This window comes from Ornithorhynchus anatinus, chromosome 5, assembly GCF_004115215.2.
Source record: "Ornithorhynchus anatinus isolate Pmale09 chromosome 5, mOrnAna1.pri.v4, whole genome shotgun sequence".
Lineage (NCBI taxonomy): Eukaryota > Metazoa > Chordata > Mammalia > Monotremata > Ornithorhynchidae > Ornithorhynchus > Ornithorhynchus anatinus.
In genome coordinates, this window is record NC_041732.1 from 87,090,424 (window position 1) to 87,116,867 (window position 26,444).

Consider the following 26,444-nt stretch of genomic DNA (forward strand, 5'->3'; position numbering starts at 1 on the left):
CACAGAGCAGACAAGTGGCAAAGGCAGGATTCATTCTTTCTTTCATTAATTCATTCAATCATATTTATTGACCACTTACAGTTTGCAAAGCACCATGCTAAGCGCTTCAGAGAGTACAATATAACAACAATCAGATACATTCCTGCCCACAACAAACTCACAGTGTAGAGGAGGAGACGGCCAAGAATGTAAATCAATCAATAGATAAATAAATTACAGATATATACATATGTGCTTTGGGGATGGGAGGGAGGATGAATGAAGGAGCAAGTCAGCGCGGTGCAGAAGGGAGTGGGAGAAGAGGAAAGGAGGGCTTAATCGGGGAATGCTACTTGCAGGAGATGTGCCTTCAGTAAAGTTTTGAAGTGGGGGAGAGCAATTATCTGTCTGATATGAGGAAGGAGGGCATTCCAGGGCAGAGGTAGGATATGGGCGAGAGGCCGGCAAGACAGATGAGATCGAGAAGGTTAGTGTTAGAGGAACAAAGTGTGGGGCTGGTTTGTAGTAGGAGAGTAGTGAGGTGAGGTAGGAGGAGGCAAGGTGATTAAGTCCTTTAAAGCTAATGGTGAGGAGTTTTTGTTTGATGTGAAGGTGGGTGGGCCACCACTGGAGTTTCTTGAGAAATGGAGAAACAGGGTCCGAATGTTTTTTGAATGAAAATGATCCGGGCAGCAGAATGGAGTTGGGACTGGAATGGGGAGAGACAGGAGGCAGGGAGGTCAGTGAGGAGGCTGATATAATAATCAAGGTGGGATAGGATAAGTGCTTGCATTAATGTGGTAGCAATTTGGACAGAGAGGAAGGGGCAGATTTTGGAGATGTTGTGAAGGTAGAACTGACAGGATTTAGTGATGGCTTGAATTTGTGGGTGGAATGAAAGAGTGGAGTCAAGGTTAATGCCAAGGTTACAGGCTGGTGAGACAGGAAGGACGGTGGTGCCGTCAACAGTGAGTCAACCCAAGACAAGGTTTGGGTGGGGAGATAAGTAATTCAGTTTTAGCCATATTAAGTTGGAGGTGACGGGAGAACATCCAAGTAGAGATGTCTTGAAGGCAGGAGGGAATGCGAGCCTGAAGAGAGGGAGGGAAATAAGGGCTGATTTGGGTGTCATCAGCTTAGAGGTGAAAGTTGAAGCCAGTGAGTGAATGAGTTTTCCGAGGGAGTGGGTGTGGATGGAGCAAAGAAAAGGACTCAGAACTGAACCTTGAGGGGCACCCACATTTCAGAGGATGTGTGGCAGAGAAGGAGCCGTAAAAGAGACTGAGCCGGGCCCGTGCTCTATTCACTAGGTTGTGCTGCTTTTTCACTGCCCTCATTTTCTCATGCTTCTCCACTGTACCTATCATCTCTCTCTGCTCCTTTTTAACTGTATCCTACTCTCCAAATCAGCTACGTCAGGTCCCTTGTTCAGTCGGTTCCCCTCATCTGGGACCCTGCCCCCGACTTCTGAAAACCACCATGTTTCTGCCTCCCTCATCCTCCAAGCCCCCTTTCTCAAATCCCAGCTCCTCCAAAAGGAGTCCCCAGTTAATCTCCAACAACTCAGGCTGCATCAACCTCAGTCACTCTACCTCCATCTTTAGTGTTTGCGGATATAGGCATATTCAGTTATCCAGCCTATGTATTCTGATTCCACTCCTCTCAAATTCAAGTTCATTTAGAGTGTGAGGTTCTAGTACACCGGGAATAAATCTCACACTGCAGTTATACTTCCAACGGAGCACTTATTACAGTGCAGCGCACTCAAAGGACTTTCGATAAATATTACTGCTGCTGCTACCACTGCTAGCAGTTGGTCCTTTTCCAAGGTTGATAGTCTGGAAGAGGCGGGCATGAGCTTCGAAGTTTTGAGCTGGTTCCCCGTTGCCTGCCAGCACTTCCCTCTGTAGCTCAGAAAGGCTGGCACCCAATCTATCTCTCTTTCTCCCGCCCCACATGGCTCCTTCCTCTGCGAACCAAGGGGTGAGAGGGAAGACAACAGGCTCCAACGGAGTCGGGACCCAGCGCTGAAGGGGTCAGAGAATTAATTCATTCAATCGTATGTATTGAGCGCTTACCGTGTGCGGAGCACTACACTAAGCGCTTGGAATGTACAATTGGAGAAGCAGCATGGTTAAGTGGAAAGAGGCCGGGCTTGGGAGTCAGAGGTCACGGGTTCTAATCCTGGCTCCGCCGCTGGTCAGCTGTGTGACTTTGGGCAAGTCACTTCACTTCTCTATACCTCAGTTCCCTCATCTGTACAATGGGGATGAAGACTGTGAGCCCCTCGTGGGACAACCTGATCACCTTGTATCCCCCCCACCCCAGCGCTCAGAACAGTGCTTTGCACGTAGTAAGTGCTTAACAAATACCATTATTATTATTATTACAATTGGGTCACAGAGAGAAACAGTCCCTGCCCAACAGCGGGCTCACGGTTGTCCCAAAGCTCCGAGCCGGTGATGGGGAGTGGGGCGGGGGAGAAGTTGCGGGGACGGGTCCTGCGGGTCCCCGGGGGATGGAGCCGGGGATGGGGCAGGGGGATGGGGCAGGGGATGGGGCAAGAGGATCCCAAGCCGGCCTTGTCCAAGCAGAGGCTCCTTTGAGCATCCAGCGGCATCCAGCCCTCAGCTTCCCCTCATCAGGTCCCTGTGCCCGGCTCCGGGATGGAGACTTGGATCTGCTTGGCTCCCAACCAGCCGCCCCCACGTCTCCCTCCTCCTCCCCCTCCTCCTCCTCATCCTTTCCCTCTTCATTCTCCTCCCCTCCTTCCTTCCCACCCCTCCCTCCCCCCTCCTCCTCCTCCGCTCCCATTCCTTACAGCTGTGCTCATCTAAGGGGAAATTTCCAAAACCCCTTGCGCAATGCCTTCTTGAATCTCTGGGCAGAGGATCGCCAGAGGCTGAACCCACCCCCAGGGGCCATCCCCAGGGGCCACCCCCGGAGGTCGTAGCCAGGGGCCACCCCAAGGGACCACCCCCCACCGGATCCCACAGCCAGGGCCCACCTCTAGAGCCCATCCCCAGGGCCACCCCCAGAGTCCACCTCTAGAGACCACCCCCAGATCCCGGCCATTCAGGGTTCCAGTCTTTGATTCCGGGACGCCCCCCGCCCCCTGCCCCTCTCTTTTCCAGGGACCCCGCTAAGGCAGGCAGGCTACGGAGCGCCGGGCATCGTGGGCACCTCCAGGCACCGTGAGCACCGCTGGCCTCGCTGGCAGCCCGGAGAGCCTCCCCGGTCCCGGCTCCTCCTCCGGCCCCTCCTCCCGTCCCTCCTCCCGTCCCTCCTCCCGTCCCTCCTCCCGTCCCTCCCCCGGCCTCGTCGTCCCGGGCATCGTGCCTTCCCATCCGGAGGCACCGGAGGGAGCGGCGCGGCCAGGACCGGCTCCGGACGGCCCGTTCTCCGGGGACCCCCCTGCCCTCCCATCGTTGCCCTCCCTCCTCTGCCCTCCTTCCCTCCTCCCAACCCAGGACCTGCCCAGGAATCAGGAGGCCGAGGCGGAGGGCATGGGCCGGTGCCCCCGGGCAGGGCGGGGCGGGCAGCGGGCGGGGCAGGGGCAGGGGGCGACCCCACCCCTCCCCGCCCCCGGCCCCCGGCCCCACCTCTGCTGAACCCCGGCTGCCCCGGACCCCTCCTCCGCCCGGGACGGCCGAACAGGTAAGGTGGAGCCCCTCGCCCCGCCGGCGCCCCGCACTTCCCAGCCCGGCCCCGCTCCTACTGGCCCTCCTGGCCTTTCTCCTCCTCCTCCTCGCCCCAGCTCCTGTCGGCTGCCAGCCCCTCTCTGTGCCCCGCCGGCCGGGACTGCCAACTCCTGCCCCTCTTCCTTCCCCCTTCCCTGCCCCAGCCTCTACCCCACTTCCCTGCCCCAGCTTCTGCCCCCTTTCCCGCCCCAGCCTCTGTCCCAGCCTCTTCGCCCCTTCCCTGTCCCAGCCTCTGCCTCACTTCCCTGTCCTAGCCTCTGCTCTCTTCCCTGTCCCAGCCTCTGCTCCCTTCCCTGTCCCAGCCTCTGCTCCCTTCCCTGTTTCCCTGTTCCAGCTTCTGCTCCCTTCCCTGTCCCAGCCTCTGCCTCACTTCCCTGTCCCAGCCTCTGCTCCCTTCCCTGTCCCAGCCTCTGCTCCCTTCCCTGTCCCAGCCTCTGCTCCCTTCCCTGTCCCAGCCTCTGCTCCCTTCCCTGTCCCAGCCTCTGCTCCCTTCCCTGTTCCAGCTTCTGCTCCCTTCCCTGTCCCAGCCTCTGCCCCACTTCCCTGTCCCAGCCTCTGCCCCACTTCCCTGTCCCAGCCTCTGCTCCCCTTCCCTGTTCCAATCTCTGCTCCCCTTCCCTGTCCCAGCCTCTGCTCCCCTTCCCCGTCCCAGCCTCTGCTGCTTCCCTGCCTCAGCCTCTGCCCCTTCCTCGTCCCAGCCTCTACCCCCCTTCCCTGTCGCAGCCTCTGCCCCCCTTCCCGGCCCCAGCCTCTGTCCCAGCCTCTGTCCCCCTTCCCTGTCCCAGCCTCTGTTCCAGCCTCTGTCCCCCTTCCCTGTCCCAGCCTCTGTTCCAGCCTCTGCCTCTCCTTCCCTGTCCCAGCTTCTGCCCCAGCCTCTGCCCCAGCCTCTGCCCCACTTCCCTGTCCTAGCCTCGCCCCAGCCTCTGCCCCCCTTCCTTGCCCCAGCCTCTGCCCCATCCTCTGCCCCTCCTTCCCTGTCCCAGCCTCTGCCCCCCATTCCCTGTCCCAGCCTCTGTCCCAGCATCTGCCCCCTTTCCCTGTCCCAGCCTCTGCCCCCCCTTCCCTGTCCAAGCCTCTTCCCCCCTTCCCTGTCCCAGCTTCTGCCCCCTTCCTTGCCCCAGCCTCTGCCCCCCTTCCCAGCCTCAGCCTCTGCACCCCCTTCCCAGTCCCAGCTTCTGCCCCCCCGCTTCCCTGTCCCAGCCTCTCTCCCCTCCTCCCTGCCCCAGCCCTGCGAGACTGCCATCCCCTCTCTCCCTGCCGTTGTTCCCCATCGCGGTCTTTTCTAGTCTCCGGAACCCCCCGTCCCTCCCTCAGCCCCTTCCCCCAGCGGGTGCCCAGGAAGGGTCCGGGCAGGGGATGGGCTCCGGGGCTGAGGGGCTGGGCTGGCCTCACCCTGTCGGACGTGTTGGCGGCCAAAGTTGGTGAAGTTGCGGGTCCCTCCGGCAGGCCGGCCAACACGCCCAGCCCGACCGCCCGCCCGCCCAGCCAGAGCCACGAGGACTTTTCCCGCCCAAATCGTGGGGCTGCAGTGCCCCCACCTGGTCTCCTGATACACAGTCTCAGCCACGGCCACGGCCACAGCCAGGATCACAGCCGGGGTCACAACCGGGGCCACAGCCGGAGCCACAGCCGGCCCCTGGGGAGGCCAGCCAAGGCCCCAGGGTCAGGGTGCCGGGGGCGGACCATGCCAGCTTCCCCCTGGAACGTGGTCGTCGCCACCATCCGGGAGAGGGGGATTCCCATCGCCCACTTGCAGCTAACCACTGCTAGACAGGCTCTCCCATCCTTCCGATCTCAGTTTCCAAACCTTCGCCAAGGACCCGGCCCTGGGCTGCCTACCGTTAACCGACTGTTGGAGAAAAGAGAGAGTGCATTCCCTGAACTGATGTTAGCGAAGGGTTCTCATCCCCTAATAAAAAGAGAGTCAAATGATGATAATGATGATAATCGTGATGTCTGTTTACTGCCCACTGCAGGGAACCTGTTTACCAACTCGGTCGGACTCTCCCAAGCTCTTAGGACGGGGCTCTGCCCACGGTAAGCGCTTGATAAATACAGCTGATGGATTGCTCGATCGCTTAGTACGGTGCTCTGCACGCACTAAGGACTTAATAAATACAATTGATGGATTGCCCAAGTGCTTAGTACAGTGCTCCAGCGCTTAGTATAGTGCTCTGTACACAGTATGTGCTCAGTAAAGTTGATCGAATGACTTGTGTCCTGCGCTGTAATGAGAGCTGAGGTAGGTAGGCAGATAATCAGGTTGAACACAGTCACCGTCTCGCATGGGGCTCTCAGCGTGAGTAAGAGAGTGAACAGGTATTTTTGATCCTCATTTTACAGTGGAGAAAAGTTAAGTGACTCGTCCCAGCTCACGCCAATTCCGCAGTTTGATTTTTCTACATGCTTTCCTGAAATCAGTAATCCAGAACTTCTTTTTGTTTTGTTTCCTCCTCCAGAGGGCATCTCAAAAACTCACAGAGAAGGGATCTTCCGGGCGGCGACGGAGTTGGCAGGATCACCAGAGATCACGATGTGCAGAGTGGAGATGCCCCGGCCCCTGCCGGGAAGGCTGAGCAGACTGGCAGCTTCGCCCAGCTCTTCCCATGGGAGATGAAATGTTTTAAGCCAAGACTGTGAACTGCCCCCATCGGTCTTCCGGCACGTTGGCTCACACCAGCTCGCCTCCGTTAGCTGCGGGCCGAGGCTGCTGAGAACTAGTGTAGGGAAGCCATCTGAGCAGAGTTTGGGAAGATCCGTCACCTTCATTCTCCCACACGCGGGGGAGCGAGAGTCTGCCCAGCGTGAAGGACAGAGCGTCAGAGAGAACGTGAATAAGTAAACTCATAGAAGAACACCAGATTATTCCCCGTGTGCCAGTGATCACCCTTTGAATGTATCGATACCGCTTTCGGAACCGGCATCACATTCCCGGTGCCAGGAATGACTTTCCGACCGGGAACCGGGAGACGATCTTTTCACGAAAGACGGATGTGTAACAATGGCGGTTAATTTCGAACCGGAACTGTAGGGAGGAAAAGGCGAGATTCATTTTCCATCGCTGCGCTAACCGTGTCGGCGACTATCTGAGCCCTGACCGGTCAGCTCGACGGAGGCGCCGGTGGCTCTAGCACCTCGAAAACTTGGTGGCCGTGGAGTCAGGCTGGGCTGACCCCGAGATAGAAAGGCCTTTTTCCCCATCCCAGGGGCTGCGTGTGTTCCTTTTGAGCCACCTGAGCCTCTGCCAGAGCTCACCCGGTAAACGCCGGAGTCGTCGTTCTGCACAAGCCTAAAAGGTTCATTTTCCAGTAACGGGATGGACGAGGGTGACGTGCACCGTATCTGACCCGTGGGCCTGAAGGGCAGGAACTCCCTGATGGATCATGGCTCTCATGTTTACGAAGCAGTCCCTGTTTTTAGCAGCAGTGATATTGGCACTCTCGACTTCTGAAGAGTCGGCAAGCAATTACTCGGACTGGGTTGCTTTCACCGACGATGGGGTTCAGTTCGGGCCACCGCCAGGACGGGATGCCGGCCCCAACCCGAAGCTGAAGAGGGACGGCCCGCACCCGAGCTTGTTCTTCGACGCTGCGGGTGTCCCGGCCCTGAGGCAGAAGTCCCACTCCAGCCACCTGCACCTGTTTCGAGCCCTGCGCGGCGCGGTGACCACGATGCTGTCCAACCCATCCTACTACCTCCCTCCACCAAAGCACGCCGACTTCGCCGCCAAGTGGAACGAGATCTACGGAAACAATCTGCCTCCTTTGGCATTGTACTGCCTGCTGTGCCCGGAAGACAGGGCGGCCCTCGATTTTGCCTTGGAGTATATGGATCGGATGGCGGGGTACAAGGACTGGCTGGTTGAGAATGCCCCGGGCGACGAGGTGCCTCTGGGCCACTCCCTCACTGGCTTCGCCACCGCCTTCGACTTCTTGTACGGCTCGCTGGATGACCCCAGGCGGCAGCGGTACCTGGAGAAGATCGAGGCGGCCACCGAGGACATGTACGAGTACTCCAAGGTCCGCTCCTGGGGGAAACAGCTGCTTCACAACCACCAAGCCACTAATATGCTGGCCCTGCTCACGGGAGCCCTGGTGGCCGGTGTGGAGCGAGGGGCCCAGGCCACCCCATGGAAACAGGCGGCGGTGGACGTGATGGAGAAGACCATGTTCCTCCTCAACCACGTGGTGGACGGCTCCCTGGACGAAGGGGTGGCCTACGGGAGCTACACGGCCAAGTCCATCACGCAGTACGTGTTCCTGGCCCAGCGCCACTTCAACATCAACAACCTGGAGAACAACTGGCTGAAAACGCACTTTTGGTTTTACTACGCCACACTCCTCCCGGGCTTCCAGAGGAGCGTCGGCATAGCGGATTCCAACTACAACTGGTTTTACGGGCCGGAAAGTCAGCTCGTGTTCCTGGACACGTTCGTGCTGAGGAGCGGGGCCGGCAACTGGCTGGCCCAGCAGATTCGGAAACACCGGCCCAAGGACGGGCCGATGGTGCCCTCCACGGCCCAGAGGTGGAGCACCCTTCACACGGAATACCTCTGGTACGCTCCCGAGCTCACCCCTCGGCCCCCCGCCGGGTCCGGGGGCCCCGAGATGCACATCTTCCCCAACTGGGGGGTGGTGACCTACGGGGCGGGGCTACCCGCCGCCCAGGCCCACACCTTCGTGTCTTTCAAGTCGGGCAAGCTGGGGGGCCGGGCCGTCTTCGACGTCGTCCACTTCCAGCCCTACTCCTGGATCGACGGCTGGAGGAGCTTCAACCCGGGCCACGAGCACCCCGACCAGAACTCTTTCACCTTTGCCCCCAACGGGCAGGTGTTCGTGTCCGAGGCTCTGTATGGGCCCAAGTTTAGCCACTTGAACAATGTGCTGGTGTTTGCCCCTTCACCCACCAGCCAATGCAATGTGCCCTGGGAGGGCCAGCTGGGGGAGTGCTCTCAATGGCTCAAGTGGACCGGGGATGAGGTGGGGGAGGCGGCGGGGGAGGTGGTCACCGCCTCCCAGCAGGGGGACATGATGTTCGTCAGCGGGGAGGCTGCGAGCGCCTATTCCTCCGCCATGAAGCTGAAGAGCGTCTACCGGGCCCTGCTCCTCCTCAACTCTCAGACCCTGCTGGTCGTGGACCACATCGAACGGCAGGAGGACTCTCCCGTTGATTCCGTCAGTGCCTTCTTCCACAACCTGGACATCGACTTCAAGTACGTCCCCTACAGGTCCCAGGGCCGGTACAACGGGGCCATGATGGACGTGTGGGACGCCCACTACAAGATGTTCTGGTTTGATCGGCGCGGCGGCAGCCCCGCCGGGAGGATCCAGGAGGCGGAGCAGGCGGCCGAGTTCAAGAAGCGCTGGACTCAGTACATCAACGTCACCTTCCCCATGGAGGGCCCAGTGACCCGGGTGGCCTACCTCTTCCACGGCCCCTACGTCAATGTTTCCTCCTGCCGTTTCACCGATGATTCCCTGGCCGGGCTGCGCCTCTCGCTCCGCGTGAACGACACGGAGCAGGCCGTGTCCATCATCACCGACCACCGGAACCTCAAGAGCCGGTTCGACTACCTGGGCTTCGGCGGCTTCGCCACGGTGGCGGCTGGGGGCCGGATCACCAGGTTTGGGCTGGGCACCGAGGCCGCGGATGGGCCCCCGCGCAAGGACCGGGCGGTCTTCCCCTTCGGCTTTCGGATGAACGTCCTGGTGGGCCTGATCTTGGTCGCCGGCCTGCTGGTCTTGGCCTTCCAGTGGCGGTTCTACCTGTCCTTCGGCCTCCTGATGCGCTGGATCCTGATCCTCGTCGTCACCCTGTGGGTCGTGGAGCTGGCAGACGTCTGGAGTGCCTGCAGACGGCCCATCTGCACCACGTGGGGCGGCGACCGCCTGGGCCCGGGGGCTGGGGGCAGCCACGGGGCCGGGCCCCCCGAAAGACCCCGGGCCCGCCCCCCGGATGTCGCCATCGTCGCGCTTCCCGGGTCTGGGGCGGAGATCCTGAAGCAGCTCTTTTCTAACAGCAGTGACTTCCTCTACATCCGGGTGCCCACCGCCTACCTGGATGTCCCAGAGACAGAGTTGGAGATCGACTCCTTCGTCGACGCCTGTGAGTGGAAGCCCCTGACCCCGCGGGGGGGTGGTTTCCGGCTGCTCCGGGGCTGGCTCCAGTCTCTGGTCCAGGACACCAAACTGCACCTGCAGAACATCCACCTTCATGAACCCGGCCGCGGCCGCCCCGCCCAATCTTCGGCCACCATCGGGGAAAAGAAGAAGAAGGCCAAGAGGAGGGCATCTTTTCTGGAACAGAGAAGCCGAGGGAAGAGCGCCTATGACCGTGAGGCCGAGTACATTAGGGACATGAGGCGGCACCTGGCCTTCTATCCCAACGCCCGCCCGGTGCTCAGCTTAAGCAGTGGGAGCTGGACCTTAAAGCTGCCTTTCTTTCAAGACGTCATCGGGCCTTCGTTGAGAGCTCTGTATGTAGTCCGGGACCCCCGGGCCTGGATCCATTCAATGCTCTATAACAGTAAGCCGAGCCTCTACTCCTTGAAGAACGTCCCCGAGCGCTTAGCGATGCTATTTAAAAGGGACAGAGGAAAGGAGAAATGTGGCTGGAATTCGGGCTACGCCACAGAATACGAGTCCTTGAGAACAGAACTCTTAGACCCAGAGTCGACCGCCGTTTCCCTGCTCTCTCGCTTGTGGCTAGCAAACACCGCGGCGGCCCTGAGGATCAATAAGGATCTGAACCCCTCGAGCTATCGGCTGGTCAAGTTCGAGGACGTCGTGAGCGAGCCTCAGAAAACCGCCGAAGAGATCTTTGCCTTTCTCGGCATTCCTCTGTCTCCGGCTAGTCTAAACCAAATATTGTTTGCCACCTCCACAAACCTTTTCTACCTTCCTTACGAAGGAGAAATCTCGCCTACGAATATCCACGTTTGGAAGCGTGACATGCCTCGGGGAGAGATTACACTGATCGAGGACATCTGCTGTGTGCTAATGGATCGCCTAGGATACCCAAAGTTTACAAACTAAGTGCTGCTGGTCAGCAGTCATTTGCACTAATGAGTTCCCACTCAATTTGTGGATAAGAATTAGAAGAGTTTGTTTATTCTTGTAAAACGTGTGTGTACAGTCTGTTACTTGCACAGAGAGATTATTTTAAAAATAGACTACGGTCTGGTGTAGCAGGCTTTATCTCAAACTTGGTTTGCTGCCTTTATACCGGAACTTTGGCCTGCACGATGCATCTGTGGCAGGATGGGAATTTTCCCATAACTCCCTGGTCCTGCTCTGCTCTCGTTCATCTTCCCTCGGACCCTGAGCTGTTGCTGCTTCATAGAAGCCTCTCTTGCTTTCGTTCTGGCGGGGGGAGAAACAGCAACAAAGCCCTCTCTTCTTTCCTAAATGTCCTCCAACTTTCTAATCTTGCCCAGTGGAGTTGTCCTCCCCATCCTGGAGATGGATAGTGTCCACTGGAGGAATGGGGGGGATTGGAAAGCTGGCCACAGCGAGTACAGGCAGGTGGACGTGCCTCTGAGTGGGATAAACAGATGGACCTTAATAAGGTAGGAAAGCCGAAATCTAGTCAATCAGTCCGCCGTACTTATTGAGTACCTATCCTGGGCAGACTGCTCTATTAAGTGCTTGAGCAAGAACAATAGGGTAAGTAGACCCAATCCCTGCCCTCCAGGAGCTTACGGTCTAGCAGGGAAAAGCCTCTTTAGATCTATCCATCGCCTCAACACTACAGAATAACGATAATAATAATGATAATAATAATTGTGGTGTTTGTTAAGTGCTTACCATGTCTCAGACACTGTACTAAGTGCTGGGGTTGATATGAGTAAATTGGTTTGGACACAGTCCCTGCCTGACCCACATGGGCCTCACAGTCTTAATCCCCATTGGACAGATGAAGTGACTGAGGCACGTAAAAGTAAAATGACTTGACCAAGGTCTCCCAGCAGACACAAGGCGGAGCAGGGATTAAGACCCAGGTCCTTCTGCCTCGCAGGCCCATGCTCCACCCCCTAGGCCATGCTGCTGCTTGGCTTTTCAACAGAAGAGCTCATGGCCAGGACCTCACCCATCAATTACTCAATCAGTTAATCAGTGGTAAGGATTGAGTGGTTACTGGGTGCAGAGCACTGTACTAAGCACTTGGGGAAGTTCGGTACAGTAGAGTTGGTAGATGTGTTCCCTGCCCATAAGGAGTTTACGATCTAGAGGGGAGGGTCACTTTATTGTTTGCGATTGGGTTCCTGGTCCCCGCCCTTTTTATGGTATTTGTTAAGTGCTTACCATGTATCAAACACTGTTCCAAGGGCTGATTTAGGTGCAGCTTAATTAGGTCGGACACAGTTCCTGTCCCACATGGGACTCGCAGTCCAAGTGGGAGACAGAACAGGTATTTAATCCCCATTACATAGTTGAGGATACTGAGGCACAGAAAAGTTAAGTGGCTTGCCCAGGGACACACAGCAAGCAATTGGTAGAGCTGGGATTAGAATCCAGATCCTCTGACTTACATGCCCTTACTCTTTCCACTAGGCCATGCTGCTGCTTCATTTTCTCCCATAGCCGTAGAACACCCTAGTATTCCTCATGTGCCCTGCCCTCCCTCCACTGTCCAGGAAGGTCGGTACAGCCCCTAGGCCATCTTGATGATACCAACGCTATCTCCAGTTTTTTTATCCAAAACCCAGTATTCACTTGGAATCGCATTTCTCTTCTTGGAAAACCAGAGACATTGTGGTTATCTCGTCACCCCAAATATCTCCCCTCTTTTGGCATCCCTTAATTTATGGCAAGGTTTCTTTTCATTTGGCTATACAGTTTCAAAACTTCCTAAACAGTCTTGTTTGGTGCTCTTTTGAACCCACGCTTACTCAGTGTAAATGGCTGCAGATGTATAAATCAGATCAAAAATGATGTCAGAGACATCTGTTTCCTTTGCGTCTGCATTTTACTATAAAAGTTGTCGTCGTGAAATACGGTTCCCTTTATTTTTGGGGCCCGGAACCAGAACTGTGTGTGATTTTACTATGCCGGTTGGCTAATTACGATGTAGTGATGAAAAACATTAGGCAATGTCAACTCTTAATGAAAATCTCTCTGTTCAATTTGCGATCCTCTCCCTGGTGCTCCGGAACTCGGTCCCCTTTCTCTTTCCCCCCTCCCAACTTCCGCAGCCTTTGGGAGTTTGTCATTCTGACCTAGATAAACGTAGCTCTTTCTCTATCATTTGTTATGATGTCAAAATGTGCCTTCAGCGTGATAAAGCTGTTGAAATGTTGCATTCCAGCAAAACATAGCTTGGCTGTTATTTTTCTTTGATTATGGTGTGAGCATAAGAAGTTCTTTCCCCTCCCCCTGGGTCTTAATTCTTGCTTAATTTGAGGCCACAGTCAATGAAAAATTACTTTGGGGTACAAGAGAATCACCGGGTGCGAAGAGAATGACTTCGTCAATGCCAAGAGTGTTGTTTGCTTGAAAAAAAAAAAAAATTGCTTTCAATTTCTTGATCTGGGGTCTTGTGCCTGAACAAATTAAAAGGTTGGCGATTGTCAGCAGAATCACATCCGATTAAGGTAAGACTTGGAAGCGTAGGCCACTGGTGGGAAGAGGAAAGAGATGGCAGGTTGCTGCGCCGAAGTACATAAACCAACCAGTTGGTCCATGTCAGAGGTGTGGGGGGGAGGGTGTATGTGTTGGGGGTGGTATATATATAGAGAGAGATATGCCGAGAGACAAATCACAGCTTGAGGCCCTGCTACCACCCATATTAATGGCAAGTGCCCCAAATCTGCCTTCTGTCTCATCTGGTTGCTATCCCTCCTTGTGGTTGCCAGAGGCCTGCCCACCATCCTAGCTATACTTGCCTTTGAGCTGACAAGAACAGGATGAGAATTGGCTTCTGAGGGAGGCTCAGGAAAAGAATGAGGAGACTGGCTTCCAGTAGGCATGTTTTTTACAGGAAAATCACACCGGGAGTTTGGGGCATGGGATTGAAGCAAGAATCTCCCAAGTGCTTAGCATAGTACTCTGCACACAGGATGCACTCAATAAATACAGTTGACTCTCAGGTGGAGGGTTGAGACAGGAGGATGAGAAAGACTAAGGAGGAATGACAAAAGGACCCAAGAGAGAAATGACTCAGACACAAAGGGGACATGGCATGGCTTAGTAGAAAGAGCCTGGGCTTGGGAGTCAGAGGTCGTGGGTTTTAATGCTGACTCTGCCACTTGTCAGCTGTGTGACTTTGGGCAGTCACTTAACTTCTCTGTGCTTCAGGTACCTCATCTGTAAAATGGGGATCAAGAATGTGAGCCCCCAAGTGGGACAACCTGGTAACCTTGTATCTATCCCAGTGCTTAGGACATTGCTTGGCACATAGTAAGCACTTAAATACCAAAATTATTATTATTAGAACATTGGAAAAGGGAAAAGAGACCAGTATGCTAGGGTTGGTGGGGTGGAGTCAGCAAACAGAAGGCCCCCGTAAGTGAGCAGGAAGCAGAATGTGGAAGTGGAGAGAAGAGCAGAAATAGAGGGAGAGGTATACACCGTGGACAGAGTAGAAAGGTGTGGAGGAATGATAGTAGGAGGGGAAAGAGGGGACAGTGAGAAAACTTCAAGAGATCAGAATTATACATTAAATAGTTGTCTCTGTTCCAACTAGTGATAAGGCTGAAAGAGCTTTGTTTAGGAAACCAAAGCTAGTTATTTTAAAAAAAAGGCAGATCTGGATGAGATGGCATTTATTAGGCACTTCTGTTTAACAAGTATGAGCTAAATGTTGGGGCAGATACAAGATAATCAGATCTGATAGACCCTGACCCACATCATCATAATAATAATAGTAATAGCATTTTCTAAGCGCTATGTTGCAAGCACTGTACTAAGTGCAGGGGTAAGTATGAGATCATCAGGTCCCCACTGGGGCTGACATTCTAAGTAGGAGGGAGAACAGATATCGAATCCCCATTTTACAGATGGGGCAAGTGAGGTCCAGAAAAGTCAAGTGACTTGCCGAAGGTCATACAGCAGTCAAGTGGCAGAGGCAGGGTTAGAGTCCAGGTCCTCTGACTCCCAGCTCTGTGTTTTTTCCACTAGACCACACTGTTTCTCATGGGCCTCACACTCTAAGAGGTAAGGAAAGGAAATATTTTCTCCCCATTGTGCAGATGGAGAAATGGGCCCAGGGTGGTTAAGTGACTTGCTCAAAATCACAAAGCAAGCTAAGAGCAGGGTTGAGTTGGAATTAGTTGGAACCTACATTTCCTTGTTCCCAAATGCTTGCACTTTCCACTTGCCCTTGCTGCAATTGGGGAATTTTTTTTTGTATGATTTTGTGTATATAATAGTGAAAGATGTAGAGAAGATTTGTAAAGTGCATTCTTAGCTGATGGAATAGCATAATTGTTGGTGATCCTTTTATTCTTTCTACTTTTGTAATAGTAATAGTATTTAATGCCATCCAGAGCACTAACTGGGAAGGATTACACAGATGAAAATTAGGCACATCCCTGGCACTCAAGAGTTACAGTCTATATTTATAAGGGAAGAGGAGACCGATAAGAGACATATAGTCTTGTGGCTCAGACAGATTTCACATTCAGAGGAAACACAAGAATCTGTAGGAGGCAGCAAATGCAAAATTCATTTAATCTTTGGAGTGTCCTGGAGATTAAAATTATAATGATTGTGGCAATTGTTAAGCACTTACTCTGCATCCAATATTAAGCACTGCAGAAGATGCAAAATAATTAAATCAGACACGGTCCCTCTTGCACATAGGGCTCACAGTCCAAGTAGGAGGAAGAACAGGAATTTAATGCCCATTTTGCAGGTGAGGAAATCGAGGCACTGAGCACGTTAGTGAGTTGCTCAAGTCTACACATCCAGCAGGAGGTGGAGTCAGGATTAGGTCCTCTGACTCCCAGGCCTCTTCCAGTGGGTCATGCTGCTTCCCTGAAGTGTCCTTTGGGAGTGTCACATTTATTCCTTGTCCACAATCTTTCATTCATTCAGTTGTATTTTTTGAGCACTTACAATGTGCAGAGCACTGTAGTGAGTGCTTGGAAAGTACAATACAATACAGTCCATTCATTTACTAATGTGCTTCATGGCAGACTGCAGGAGAGCCCAGAGGACAGAGGTGCCAACCTAGCTCCTACCTGCCAAAGCCCGCCCCAAAGGGTGGGGCTGGGGGTATAGGGGTAGTGCCTGAAGCATTTATCAGGCATCTATCCACCTATTTTCACAGACAGACATGACCCACCCAGTATCTGGGATTTCCTGCAGCATACCCCACCTGCCAGCCCTCCCCCCATGCCAACCCACTCTGTCTGCCACCCCACTCCATCCCACCCTAGTGCCATAGTCTAACTCAGACAAAGGTACATGAACTTGAGAGAGAAACCATTCACATCCACCTGGTTTTGCACCAGGTTCTCAGCATCTTTATCTGTCCAGTTAAAAGAAGTCAAATTGAGGTCTGCGTGCTCTGCCTGAATGTTTCCATCTGGAGCAAGATGTTCGGCTGGTTATGTAATCATTTATTTTGGCAAAAGTGTTTTATAAACACAAAATGGTTATTTCAGGCCTGAAAATCATCTGGGTCTTGTGGAGAGCTAGCTCCCTCTGCTCTCCTGCCACCTTAGAAGATGTCAAGCAGTGGCCTCTGAGGGTAGTGGCGGCAGGCAGGTTCCAGACTCTCAGACCAACGTCTGGGGGTGAGGTTGATGAGTGTCTGGATCTGAAAGTCAGTTGGCGCCAAAGACCCAGAGCAGACATTTGGGGACCAAAAGAAAGGCAGGTGAAGTGGGAAGATTATTGCTCGAAGGCCTTTACATCTGGAAGAGCAGGATGAGAAGAATGCTTAGGAGATGATGACTCTTGCTACTGGACACTAGCCAGATGGGAGTAGGGAGATGCTGAGGACTGAAAGACTGGTGAAGAGGCTGCTGCAGACACTCAGAAGTGAATCCAGAATGGAGAGGGAGAGGAAAAGATCAGGGGATAGCAACAAAATTTAATGAAGAGTGAAAAGCAGGGACCAAGTAATGAGTGAGCAGCAGTGGTGTGAACTTTGGGTTTTTTGCAAGGGCCGCTGCTAGTCTTGGGTAAGACATCATCAAAGTATACACTAGGATAAGGTTCTAAACCACTCCCTGATGTCATTTAAGAAGGCCTGGACCATCCAACTCTTGTTCTAAGCTTTCTCCCATCTCACCCCTAGCAGAACCATACTTCATTCCAGGAAAAAAAAAAATTCAGGAGACCTCCCTAGACCCTCCCTACTGAACTGACTTTGTCCATCCAAGATAAAGACTGCCTAGACCATCCAACTCTGGTCCTAAAATCTTTCCCCCTCTCTCACCTCCAGGGGAACAAAACTTTACTCCATGAAAGAAGAATCCAAGGATTCCTTCCTTATCCCCTATAGACCACCCTCACTCTTTCACATTCCCTCTCTCCCCAAATCTTACCACCTATCAAAAGATTGCCCTTTCCTCTTCTACATGGATGGTCTGGTTTGAGGTAAAGAGAAATCCCTAGCAGCTTACTCACCCCTAATGGGAATATGAATTCGGAAACTCAGTCGATGACAGAGTCAAACTTCTTTGGAATCAGAAAAATTCTCCCAGGAAATCCTTTTTCTTCCCCTTAGGTGAGTTAACGTAAAGTTAGAGTTAATTCTCACAGAGAAAAACCCTTCCAACACTTTGTCTAGCAACCTTGATCCACTTAGGGCTAATCATGGATTCTATGAAACGAGACAATTTGAAAAAAAGTTTGGTGGTAGGATTTTAGAGTTTTATTGCAAAGGGGGGATTTATATACTCTTGCTTTGAGGTGTGGCTGAATAAAAGTATCAGGAGTTCATTCATTCATTCATTCAATAGTATTCATTCATTCATTCAATAGTATTTATTGAGCGCTTACTATGTGCAGAACACTGTACTAAGCACTTGGGATGAACAAGTTGGCAACAGATAGAGACAGTCCCTGCCGTTTGACGGGCTTACAGTCTAATCGGGGGAGATGGACAGACAAGAACAATGGCAATAAATAGAGTCAAGGGGAAGAACATCTTGTAAAAACAATGGCAACTAAATAGAATCAAGGCGATGTACAATTCATTAACAAAATAAATAGGGTAATGAAAATATATACAGTTGAGCGGACGAGTACAGTGCTGTGGGGATGGGAAGGGAGAGGTGGAGGAGCAGAGGGAAAGGGGGAAAAGAGGGTTTAGCTGCGGAGAGGAAAAGGGGGGTGGCAGGGAGAAGAGGAGCTCAGTCTGGGAAGGTCTCTTGGAGGAGGTGAGTTTTAAGTAGGGTTTTGAAGAGGGAAACAGAATCAGTTTGGCGGAGGTGAGGAGGGAGGGCATTCCAGGACCGCGGGAGGACGTGGCCCAGGGGTCGACGGCGGGATAGGCGAGACCGAGGGACGGTGGGGAGGTGGGCGGCAGAGGAGAGGAGCGTGCGGGGTGGGCGGTAGAAAGAGAGAAGGGAGGAGAGGTAGGAAGGGGCAAGGTGATGGAGAGCCTTCAAGCCTAGAGTGAGGAGTTTTTGTTTGGAGCGGACGTTGATAGGCAACCACTGGAGTTGTTTAAGAAAGGGAGTGACATGCCCAGATCGTTTCTGCAGGAAGATGAGCCGGGCAGCGGAGTGAAGAATAGACCGGAGCGGGGCGAGAGAGGAGGAAGGGAGGTCAGAGAGAAGGCTGACACAGTAGTCTAGCCGGGATATTACGAGAGCCTGTAACAGCAAGGTAGCCGTTTGGGTGGAGAGGAAAGGGCGGATCTTGGCGATATTGTAGAGGTGAAACCGGCAGGTCTTGGTAACGGATAGGATGTGTGGGGTGAACGAGAGAGACGAGTCAAGGATGACACCGAGATTGCGGGCCCGAGAGACGGGAAGGATGGTCATGCTATCGACGGTGATAGAGAAGTCTGGGAGAGGACCGGGCTTGGGAGGGAAGATGAGGAGCTCAGTCTCGCTCATGTTGAGTTTTAGGTGGCGGGCCGACATACAGGTGCAGACGTCCTGGAGGCAGGAGGAGACGCGAGCCTGAAGGGAGGGGGAGAGGACAGGGGCGGAGATGTAGATCTGCGTGTCATCTGCGTAGAGATGGTAGTCAAAGCTGTGAGAGCGAATGAGTTCACCGAGGGAGTGAGTGTAAATGGAGAACAGAAGAGGGCCAAGAACTGACCCTTGAGGAACTCCAACAGTTAAAGGATGGGAGGGGGAGGAGGCTCCAGCGAAGGAGACCGAGAATGACCGGCCAGAGAGGTAAGAGGAGAACCAGGAGAGGACAGAGTCCGTGAAGCCAAGTATTTAGTATTTATTCAATAGTATTTATTGAGCGCTTACTATGTGCAGAGCACTGTACTAAGCACTTGGAAAGCACAAATCGGTAACAGATAGAGACAATTCCTGCCCTTTGACGGGCTCACAGTCTAATCATATTTAATAGTTACTTAATTCTTGACCTTTTCTATATCAACTATAAAGAAAATTCATAACCTTTGAAGAGTCCTCGTACATTTCTCTTTTGGAATTTCTATGAATTGGAAGAATTTTTCTAGCTGATACTTCTTGAATATTGGGTGGGTCTCTCTGCTGTGATTTTTGGTCCAGGTATTTCTATATTGAGGGTAAGTCAATCTGGTAGTTATTAGCCAATATGGGAGAGTGTCAGCAGATAGAATACCTTTACTACTACTAGTAAAACTCCTCTTCCTCCTCCTGCTACTACTACTATCAATCTTATTTACTGAATGTTTGCTATGGTTCAAGCACTGTACTAAGTACTTGGGAGAGCAAAACTAACTCTCTTCCCCTCTTCAAAGTCCTACTGAGAGCTCACCTCCTCCAGGAGGCCTCCCCAGACCGAGCCCTCCCTTTTCCTCTACTCCTTCTCCCTTCCCCTCTCCATTCTCCCCTCCCCTCCCCATTCTCCCCTTCCCTTCCTCTGCTCTTCCTCCTTCCCCTCCCCTCAGCACTGTGCATATTTGTACACATTTATTGCTCTATTTACTTTATTAATGATGTGTATTTATCTATGGTTCTATTTATCTATTTTGATGGTAGTGATGCCTGTCTACTTCTTTTGTTTTGTTGTCTGTCTCTCCCTTCTAGACTGTGAGCCCGTTGTTGGGTAGGGATTGTCTCTATCTGTTGCTGAATGTTACTTTCCAAGCGCTTAGTACAGTGCCCTGCACACAATAAGCACTTAATAAATACAATTGAATGAATGAATGAGCACAATGCACAGAACTAGCAGACACATTCCCTGCATACAACAAGCTTACAGTCTAGAGACAAGCTCACAGTCTAGAGTCATCTACTACTACTACTACGACTACTAATGGTGTTTGTAAAGTGCTTATCATGTGTCAAGCATTGTTCTAAGCTCTAGGGGAGATATAAATTAATCAGGCTGGACATACTTCCTTCTGACATGGGGCTCACAGTCTAAGGAGGAGTCAGATTAGGTATTGAATCCCCATTTTACAGTTGAGGAACAGAGGTATATAAAAGTTAAGTGACTTGCCAAAGGTTGCACAGCAGTCGTGGCAGTGGCAGGATTAGAACTCAGATCCTCTGACTCCCAGGTCAATGCTCTTTCCAGTGGGTCATGTTGCTTCCCAATATTCTGTTTGGGAGATCTGAGTTTCATTCCCAGCTGCCGCATGGTCTCCCTGGCCTCCCAGCTTTAGATTACACCTGTATTTTGTTCAACATCCATCCACTTTTGAGTTCTGCTGACATCCTCCCTCAGCTCCTCGGCCTGAAGACTCTATAATAGTTCTCTATTCTAATTAATTCATTAAATTCATTTCCCATTAGTGAACTCCTGAGGCCCTGACCAGCCCCTTCCATTTTCCCTCCCACTCTATCTTCTCTAAAGCAGGACTATATCACATGGACCTTGTAAGCTCACGGTGGGCCGGGAAAATGTCTACTTTTTTATTTTAATGGTATTTGTTAAGTACTCACTTTGTGCCAGGCACTATACTAAACGGTGGGGAAGGTAAAAGGTAATCAAGGTGCACACAGTCCATAATCTCAAATGGGGCTCACAGTCTAAATCCCCATTTTGCAGATTTGGTAACTGTGATATAGACATTTTAAGTGATTAGCCCAAGGTTACATAATAGATAAGTGGTGAAGCCAGAATTAGAACGAGGTCTTTCTGACTCCCAGGCCTATGATCTATCCACTAAGCCATAGTGATTGCAATGCCTAATGGATAGAGCATGAGCCTGGGAGTGAGAAAGAACTGGGTTTTAATCTCACCTCCGCCATTTGTCTGCTGTGTGACCTTGGGCAACTAACTTCACTTCTCTGTGCCTCATTACCATATCTGTAAATTGGGGAGTAAGACTGGGAGCCCGCTGTGGGACAGGGACTGTGTCCAACTCGATTATCTCATGTCTACCCCAGTGCTTAGAACAGTGTTTCATACACAGTAAACCCTTAATAATAATAATAATGTTAGTATTTGTTAAGCGCTTACTATGTGCAGAGCACTGTTCTAAGCGCTGGGATAGATATAGGGTAATCAGGTTGTCCCACGTGAGGCTCACAGTTAATTCCCATTTCACAGATGAGGGAACTGAGGCCCAGAGAAGTGAAGTGACTTGCCCACTGTCACACAGCTGACAAGTGGCAGAGTCGGAATTTGAACCCATGATCTCTGACTCCCAAGTCCGGGCACTTAACAAATATTATCATCATTGTTATTATTGTTATTATTAAAAGGCTTTACTGTGTTGGGGTACAGATTAGACTAGTCATTTTAATCTCGGAATGTTGTTTCAATTAAATGGAAAACTCTCTGGATATCCAGGAATATTTGGCACTAAAGGATATGATCCTAGCTGGTGTGAAACAATACAAAGGGAGTATTCATTCATTCACTAATTCATTCAGTCATATTTATTGAGCACTTGCTGTGTGTAGAGCACCATACTAAATGCTTGAGAGAGTACAATATAACAATAAACAGACACATTCCCTGCCCACAGTGAGTTTGCAGTCCAGAGGCAGGGACACATACATTAATATAAATAAATAAATTACAGATATAAGTGTTGTGGGGCTGAGGGCAGGGAAAGAACAAAGGGACCAAGTAAGGGTGATGCAAAAGGGAGTGGAAGAAACGGAATGGGAGGGTTTACTCTGGGAAATCCTCTTGGAGGAGACATACCTTAAATAAGGCTTTGAAGTGGGAGAGAGTAATTATCTGTCAGATTTAAGGAGAGAGGTCGTTCCAGGACAGAAGCAGGATGTGGACAAGGGGTCAGAGGTGAGATAGACTAGATCAAGGCACAATGAGAAGGTTGTCATTAGAAGAGAGAAGTGTGCGGGCTGGGTTGTAGTAGGAGAGAAGTGAGATGAGATAGGAGGGGGCAATGTGGTAGACTGCTTTAAAGCCAATGGTAAAGATGTATGAGCATCAGGTAAAATAATTTAATTCCATTAGTCTGGAGAAGGCAAGTCCGAGGGCCAGTCATCCCTGTTGGCCAATTTCACATCTAGACCAGTTCACTAATGGTTGTGGGGAACATGACAAATTGCATATGTTGTCTCTATTGGCAGACCCCTGCAGTGTGCAGACCCCTTGATTCTGCAGCACCTATAGAGCCCTGGATCTAGTCCAGGATCCCTTTTATACATTTTTAGGGCAGTCTTGCCTAGTGGATAAAGGCGAGGCTTGGGAGTCAGAAGGACCTGGTTTCTAATCCCGCTTCTGCCACTTGGCTGCTGTGTGACCTTGAGCAAGTCACTTCACTCCTCTGTCCCTCAGTTACCTTCTCTGTAAAATGGGGATTAAGACTGTGAACTCCAAGTAGGACAGGGACTATGTCCATCCCAATTTGCTTGTATCCACCCCAGCGCTTAGTACAGTGTCTGACATAATAAGTGCTTAACAAATACCACAATTATTATTGTTATTACAATAGGGACTCCTATTACAATACAATATTGTTAATACAATAGGGACCTGTTCTCCCTTCAGCTGAACTCTAGCCCTCTGTGGGACATGGACAGTGTCCAACCTGATTATATCGTATCAACCCTTGGGCTTAGTAAGGTGCATGGCACAAAAGAAGCACTTAAGAAATGCCATTTTCCTTATTATTGTTATTATTATTATTGTTACTGGTCATGTTTGTTATCATGATCATAACTTCTGTGAATTAGACTTCATACAGTTTTTGCTTTCTTGTTTTTTCCCATTACTGGACCTTTGACTTGGGTGAATCAATTCATTGTGTGAGTTTTTTGATGGGTCACCACCTGGGCAATCAATCATACTTATTGAGCAATTACTGTGTGTAGAGCATTGTATCAAATGCTTGGGAGAATATAATAGAACTGGAAGACATGTTCCCTGCCCACAACAGGCTAAATTATTCTCACTTCATCTCCCTTAGGAGAGGATAAACCTGCATTATCTGAAAAAAGAGGTGAGGTCCACAGCTATTAACCTAACTCCCACAGCACTCACTGAGAGGGGCTTCAAACTGTTCTAAGATCTTAAAATTATTCAGTGAACATGAAGGGAAAGATTGGGAAATAAGCACATGCGTAGCAAGAGAAGGAATAAGAGCGTCGGATAATCAGTAATGCTAGCATGGCTTAGACCCATGACCCATCTACTCCTAGACTCTTTCCAATTGTGGCAAGAGGAATCCTGCAGAAAAGGTGAAGTACTTACTATGATACAAGCAAAGCAGACAGAACACGGTCCCTGTCCCAAATGGAACTCACAAACTAACCTCATTTTTCAGACGAGGTCCCTGAGGTTCAGAGAAGTGAAGTGACTTGCCTAAGGACATACAGCAGACAAATGGAAGATCCGGATTAGAACCCAGGTCCTTCTGACCCCCAGTCCCTTGCTCTATCAACTAGGCCCTACAGCTTCTCTTCATACCTAACCTATCCCCATCGTAACCAAACAGGGAACCTTTGTTCACGAGCCTTTCCAAACTCAGAAATCTCATGATCAGAGTGCATTAGCTTCCATTTCAGTTTTAGATTTCCAACAGCTACATGCCAGCACACTCTGCCAACGATGTATTCAGTATAGAATAATTTGATAACTAGTTCAGTTTGCTAACTAGTTTAGTGCTCCCCTATAGTGAGCAGCTGACCTTCTTGGCAAGTTTGGTACTGAGGCTGATTGGAAGGATTTGGAGTCTTAGCTGTCTTTTCGAGAAATTTTGCCTATAGAGATTGAACAGAACTGTGGGAGGTGGAGAAACGATCAATAAAATCCTGAATTCTTCTAGTATCTCTTTTGTGTTATTTAGAAATCTTCAGTTCCCAGGGCATCAAATACAGGTGAGGGTTCAGTCCATGACTTCCTATATTTATCAACCTTGTTCCATTAATATTCTCAAATTCCTTTCTCCAACTCTCTCCTGGAACCCCTCCAATCTGGATCCTGTTCCCTTCAATCCACTGAAACTGCTCTCTCAAAGATCACCAATGATCTTGCCAAATCCAACAGCTTCTACTCCATCCTAATTCTCCTCGACCTCTCAGCTGTTTTATACACTATGGAACATTCCCCTTCTCTTGATACATTATCTAACCTTGGCTTCACTGACTCTGGACTCTCCTGGTTCTCCTCTTATCTCTCTGACCATTCACTCTGTCTCCTTCATGGGCTCCTCCTCTCCCTCCCACCCCCTAACTGTGGGGATCCCACAGGGTTCAGTTCTTGGTCCCCTTCTATCCTCCATCTGTACTCATTCTCTTGCAGAAATCATTTGTTCCAAGGTTTCAACTACCATCTCTATGTGGATGACACCCAAATCTACATCTCCTCCCCTGATCTCTCTCCCTCTCTCCAGGCTCACATCTCCTCCCTGCAAGACATCGCTACTTGGATGTCCTCCCGTCACCTCACACTTAACATGTCCAAAACAAAGCTCTTTATCTTCCCTCCCAAACCCTATCCTCTCTCGGACTTACCCGTCACTGTAAACAGTACCATCATCCTTTCCGTTTCACAAGCCTGCAACCTGACATTATCCTTGTGTCCGCTTTCTCATTCAATTTACATATCCAGTCCTTCACCAAATCCTGTGGGTCTCACCTTCACAACATCCCCAAGATCTACCCTTTCCTCCCCATCCCAATTGCTACTAGGTTAGTACAATCACTCATTCTATCCCGCCTAGATTACTACATCATCCTCCTTTCTGACCTCCCAACCTCCTGCCTCTCCCCATTCCAATCCACTCTTCACTCCGCTGTCCAGATGATCTTTCTACAGAAATATTTAGGCTGTTACCCCCCTCTTCATAAATCTCCAGTAGTTGCCTATCTACCTCCATATCAAACAAAAACTCCTCACCACTGACGTTAAAGCACTTCATCATCTTGTCCCTTCTTACCTCACCTTGCTTGTCTCCTTCTACCCCCCAGTCCACATACTTCACTCCTCTGGTGCTAACCTTCACACTGTGTCTCGATCTTGCCTGTCTCACCACCGACCCCCGGACCACAGCCTACCTCTGGCCTGGAACACTCTCCCTCCTCAAATCTGCAACACAATTCTTCCTCCCACCCTTCAAACACTTACTGAAGGAACATGTCTTCCAAGAGGCCTTCCCAGACTAAGTCCCACCTTTCCTCATCTCCCACTCCCTTCCACATCACCCTGATCTGCTTTCTTTGCTGTTCCCCCCATTGGTCCACAGCATTTATGTATTTATTTGAAATTTTATTTATTTGTATCTATGTCTATTTTTACTGATGTCTGTCTCCCTCCATCTGGACAGTGAGCTCATTGTGGACAGGGATCATCTCTCTTTATTGCTGTATTATACTTTCCCAAGCTCTTAGTACAGTGCTCTGCACACAGTAAGAGCTCAATAAATACAATTGAATGAATGGATTGAGCATGCTATTCTTTCAAATGAGGTGATTAAAGAATGAATGTCCATTTCTCATACTCTGAAAATAAGTAAACCTAGGTCTGATCACTGTAGGATGGAAAAAAAAGATCCTCCCTTGACCTTTGGCCACATTTAATGTATCTTATCTTCTGCCTTTGAAAATTACTCCTCACTTTAGGGAATGAGTATGGTCTATTGGAAAGAGTACAAGCCTAGGAGTCAGAGGACCTAGGTTTTAATCACAGCTCCCGGCTTGGTTGCTGTGTGACTTTTGGCAACTTACTTAACTTCTCTGTGCCTCAGTTTCCTTATCTGTAAAATGGAGACTCAACCCTACTCCCTCTATGTAAGCTGAGAGTCCCAGGTGGAACAGGACTAAGTCCAACCTGATTATATTTCATCTACCCCAGTGCTTAATACAGTGCTTGGAACATATTAAGGCCTTAGCAAATACATATAGTAAGTACTTAACAAATACCATATTATTATTTACTTTTCCCCACTTCTTTCTTTAGTCATTTTCTATAACCGAGGTTATTCTCTATGTTTTTGCCAGTTTTAGAGAAAGATAGCAATCAGAGAAAGCTTCTACGAGATGACAGGGTGAGACACAGAGAGAGTCACCTCCAGATATAGAGAAAAAGAGAAGGACAAAAGGGAGTTTACAAGGTAATGAGTCAATTATAGGAGGAAAGAGAGAAAAGGTGTGTGTGTGGGGAGAGAGAGAGAGAGAGAGAGATGAAGAGAGACAAAAAGAAAAACAGGAAGACTAACAGAAGGAAAGGAAGAGAGAGACTGACTCAAGGGCAGGGAGAAATGCAAACACAAATC

The 26,444-nt window shown here is 50.7% G+C and overlaps 1 protein-coding gene across 3 annotated transcripts; it reads left to right on the top strand.

The window, feature by feature from the left end:
• Positions 1-3,571: 3,571 nt before the first annotated feature.
• DSEL (dermatan sulfate epimerase like) lies at positions 3,572-10,883 on the top strand. 3 transcript variants are annotated; one of them, XR_003759831.1, is made up of 2 exons: positions 3,572-3,636; positions 5,657-5,692. XR_003759831.1 is itself a non-coding variant. In XM_029065817.2 (2 exons), the coding sequence occupies exon 2, from the start codon at positions 7,064-7,066 to the stop codon at positions 10,712-10,714; it is 3,651 nt and encodes a 1,216-aa protein (XP_028921650.1). In that variant the 5' UTR covers positions 3,586-3,636; positions 6,140-7,063; the 3' UTR covers positions 10,715-10,883. The 3 variants fall into 3 exon arrangements, 2 of the variants coding, with proteins under 2 accessions (XP_028921650.1, XP_028921649.1); XM_029065817.2 differs by lacking the exon at positions 5,657-5,692 and adding an exon at positions 6,140-10,883 and having other exon boundaries at positions 3,586-3,636; XM_029065816.2 differs by lacking the exon at positions 3,572-3,636 and adding an exon at positions 6,140-10,883 and having other exon boundaries at positions 5,674-5,717.
• The last annotated feature ends 15,561 nt before the right edge of the window (positions 10,884-26,444 follow it).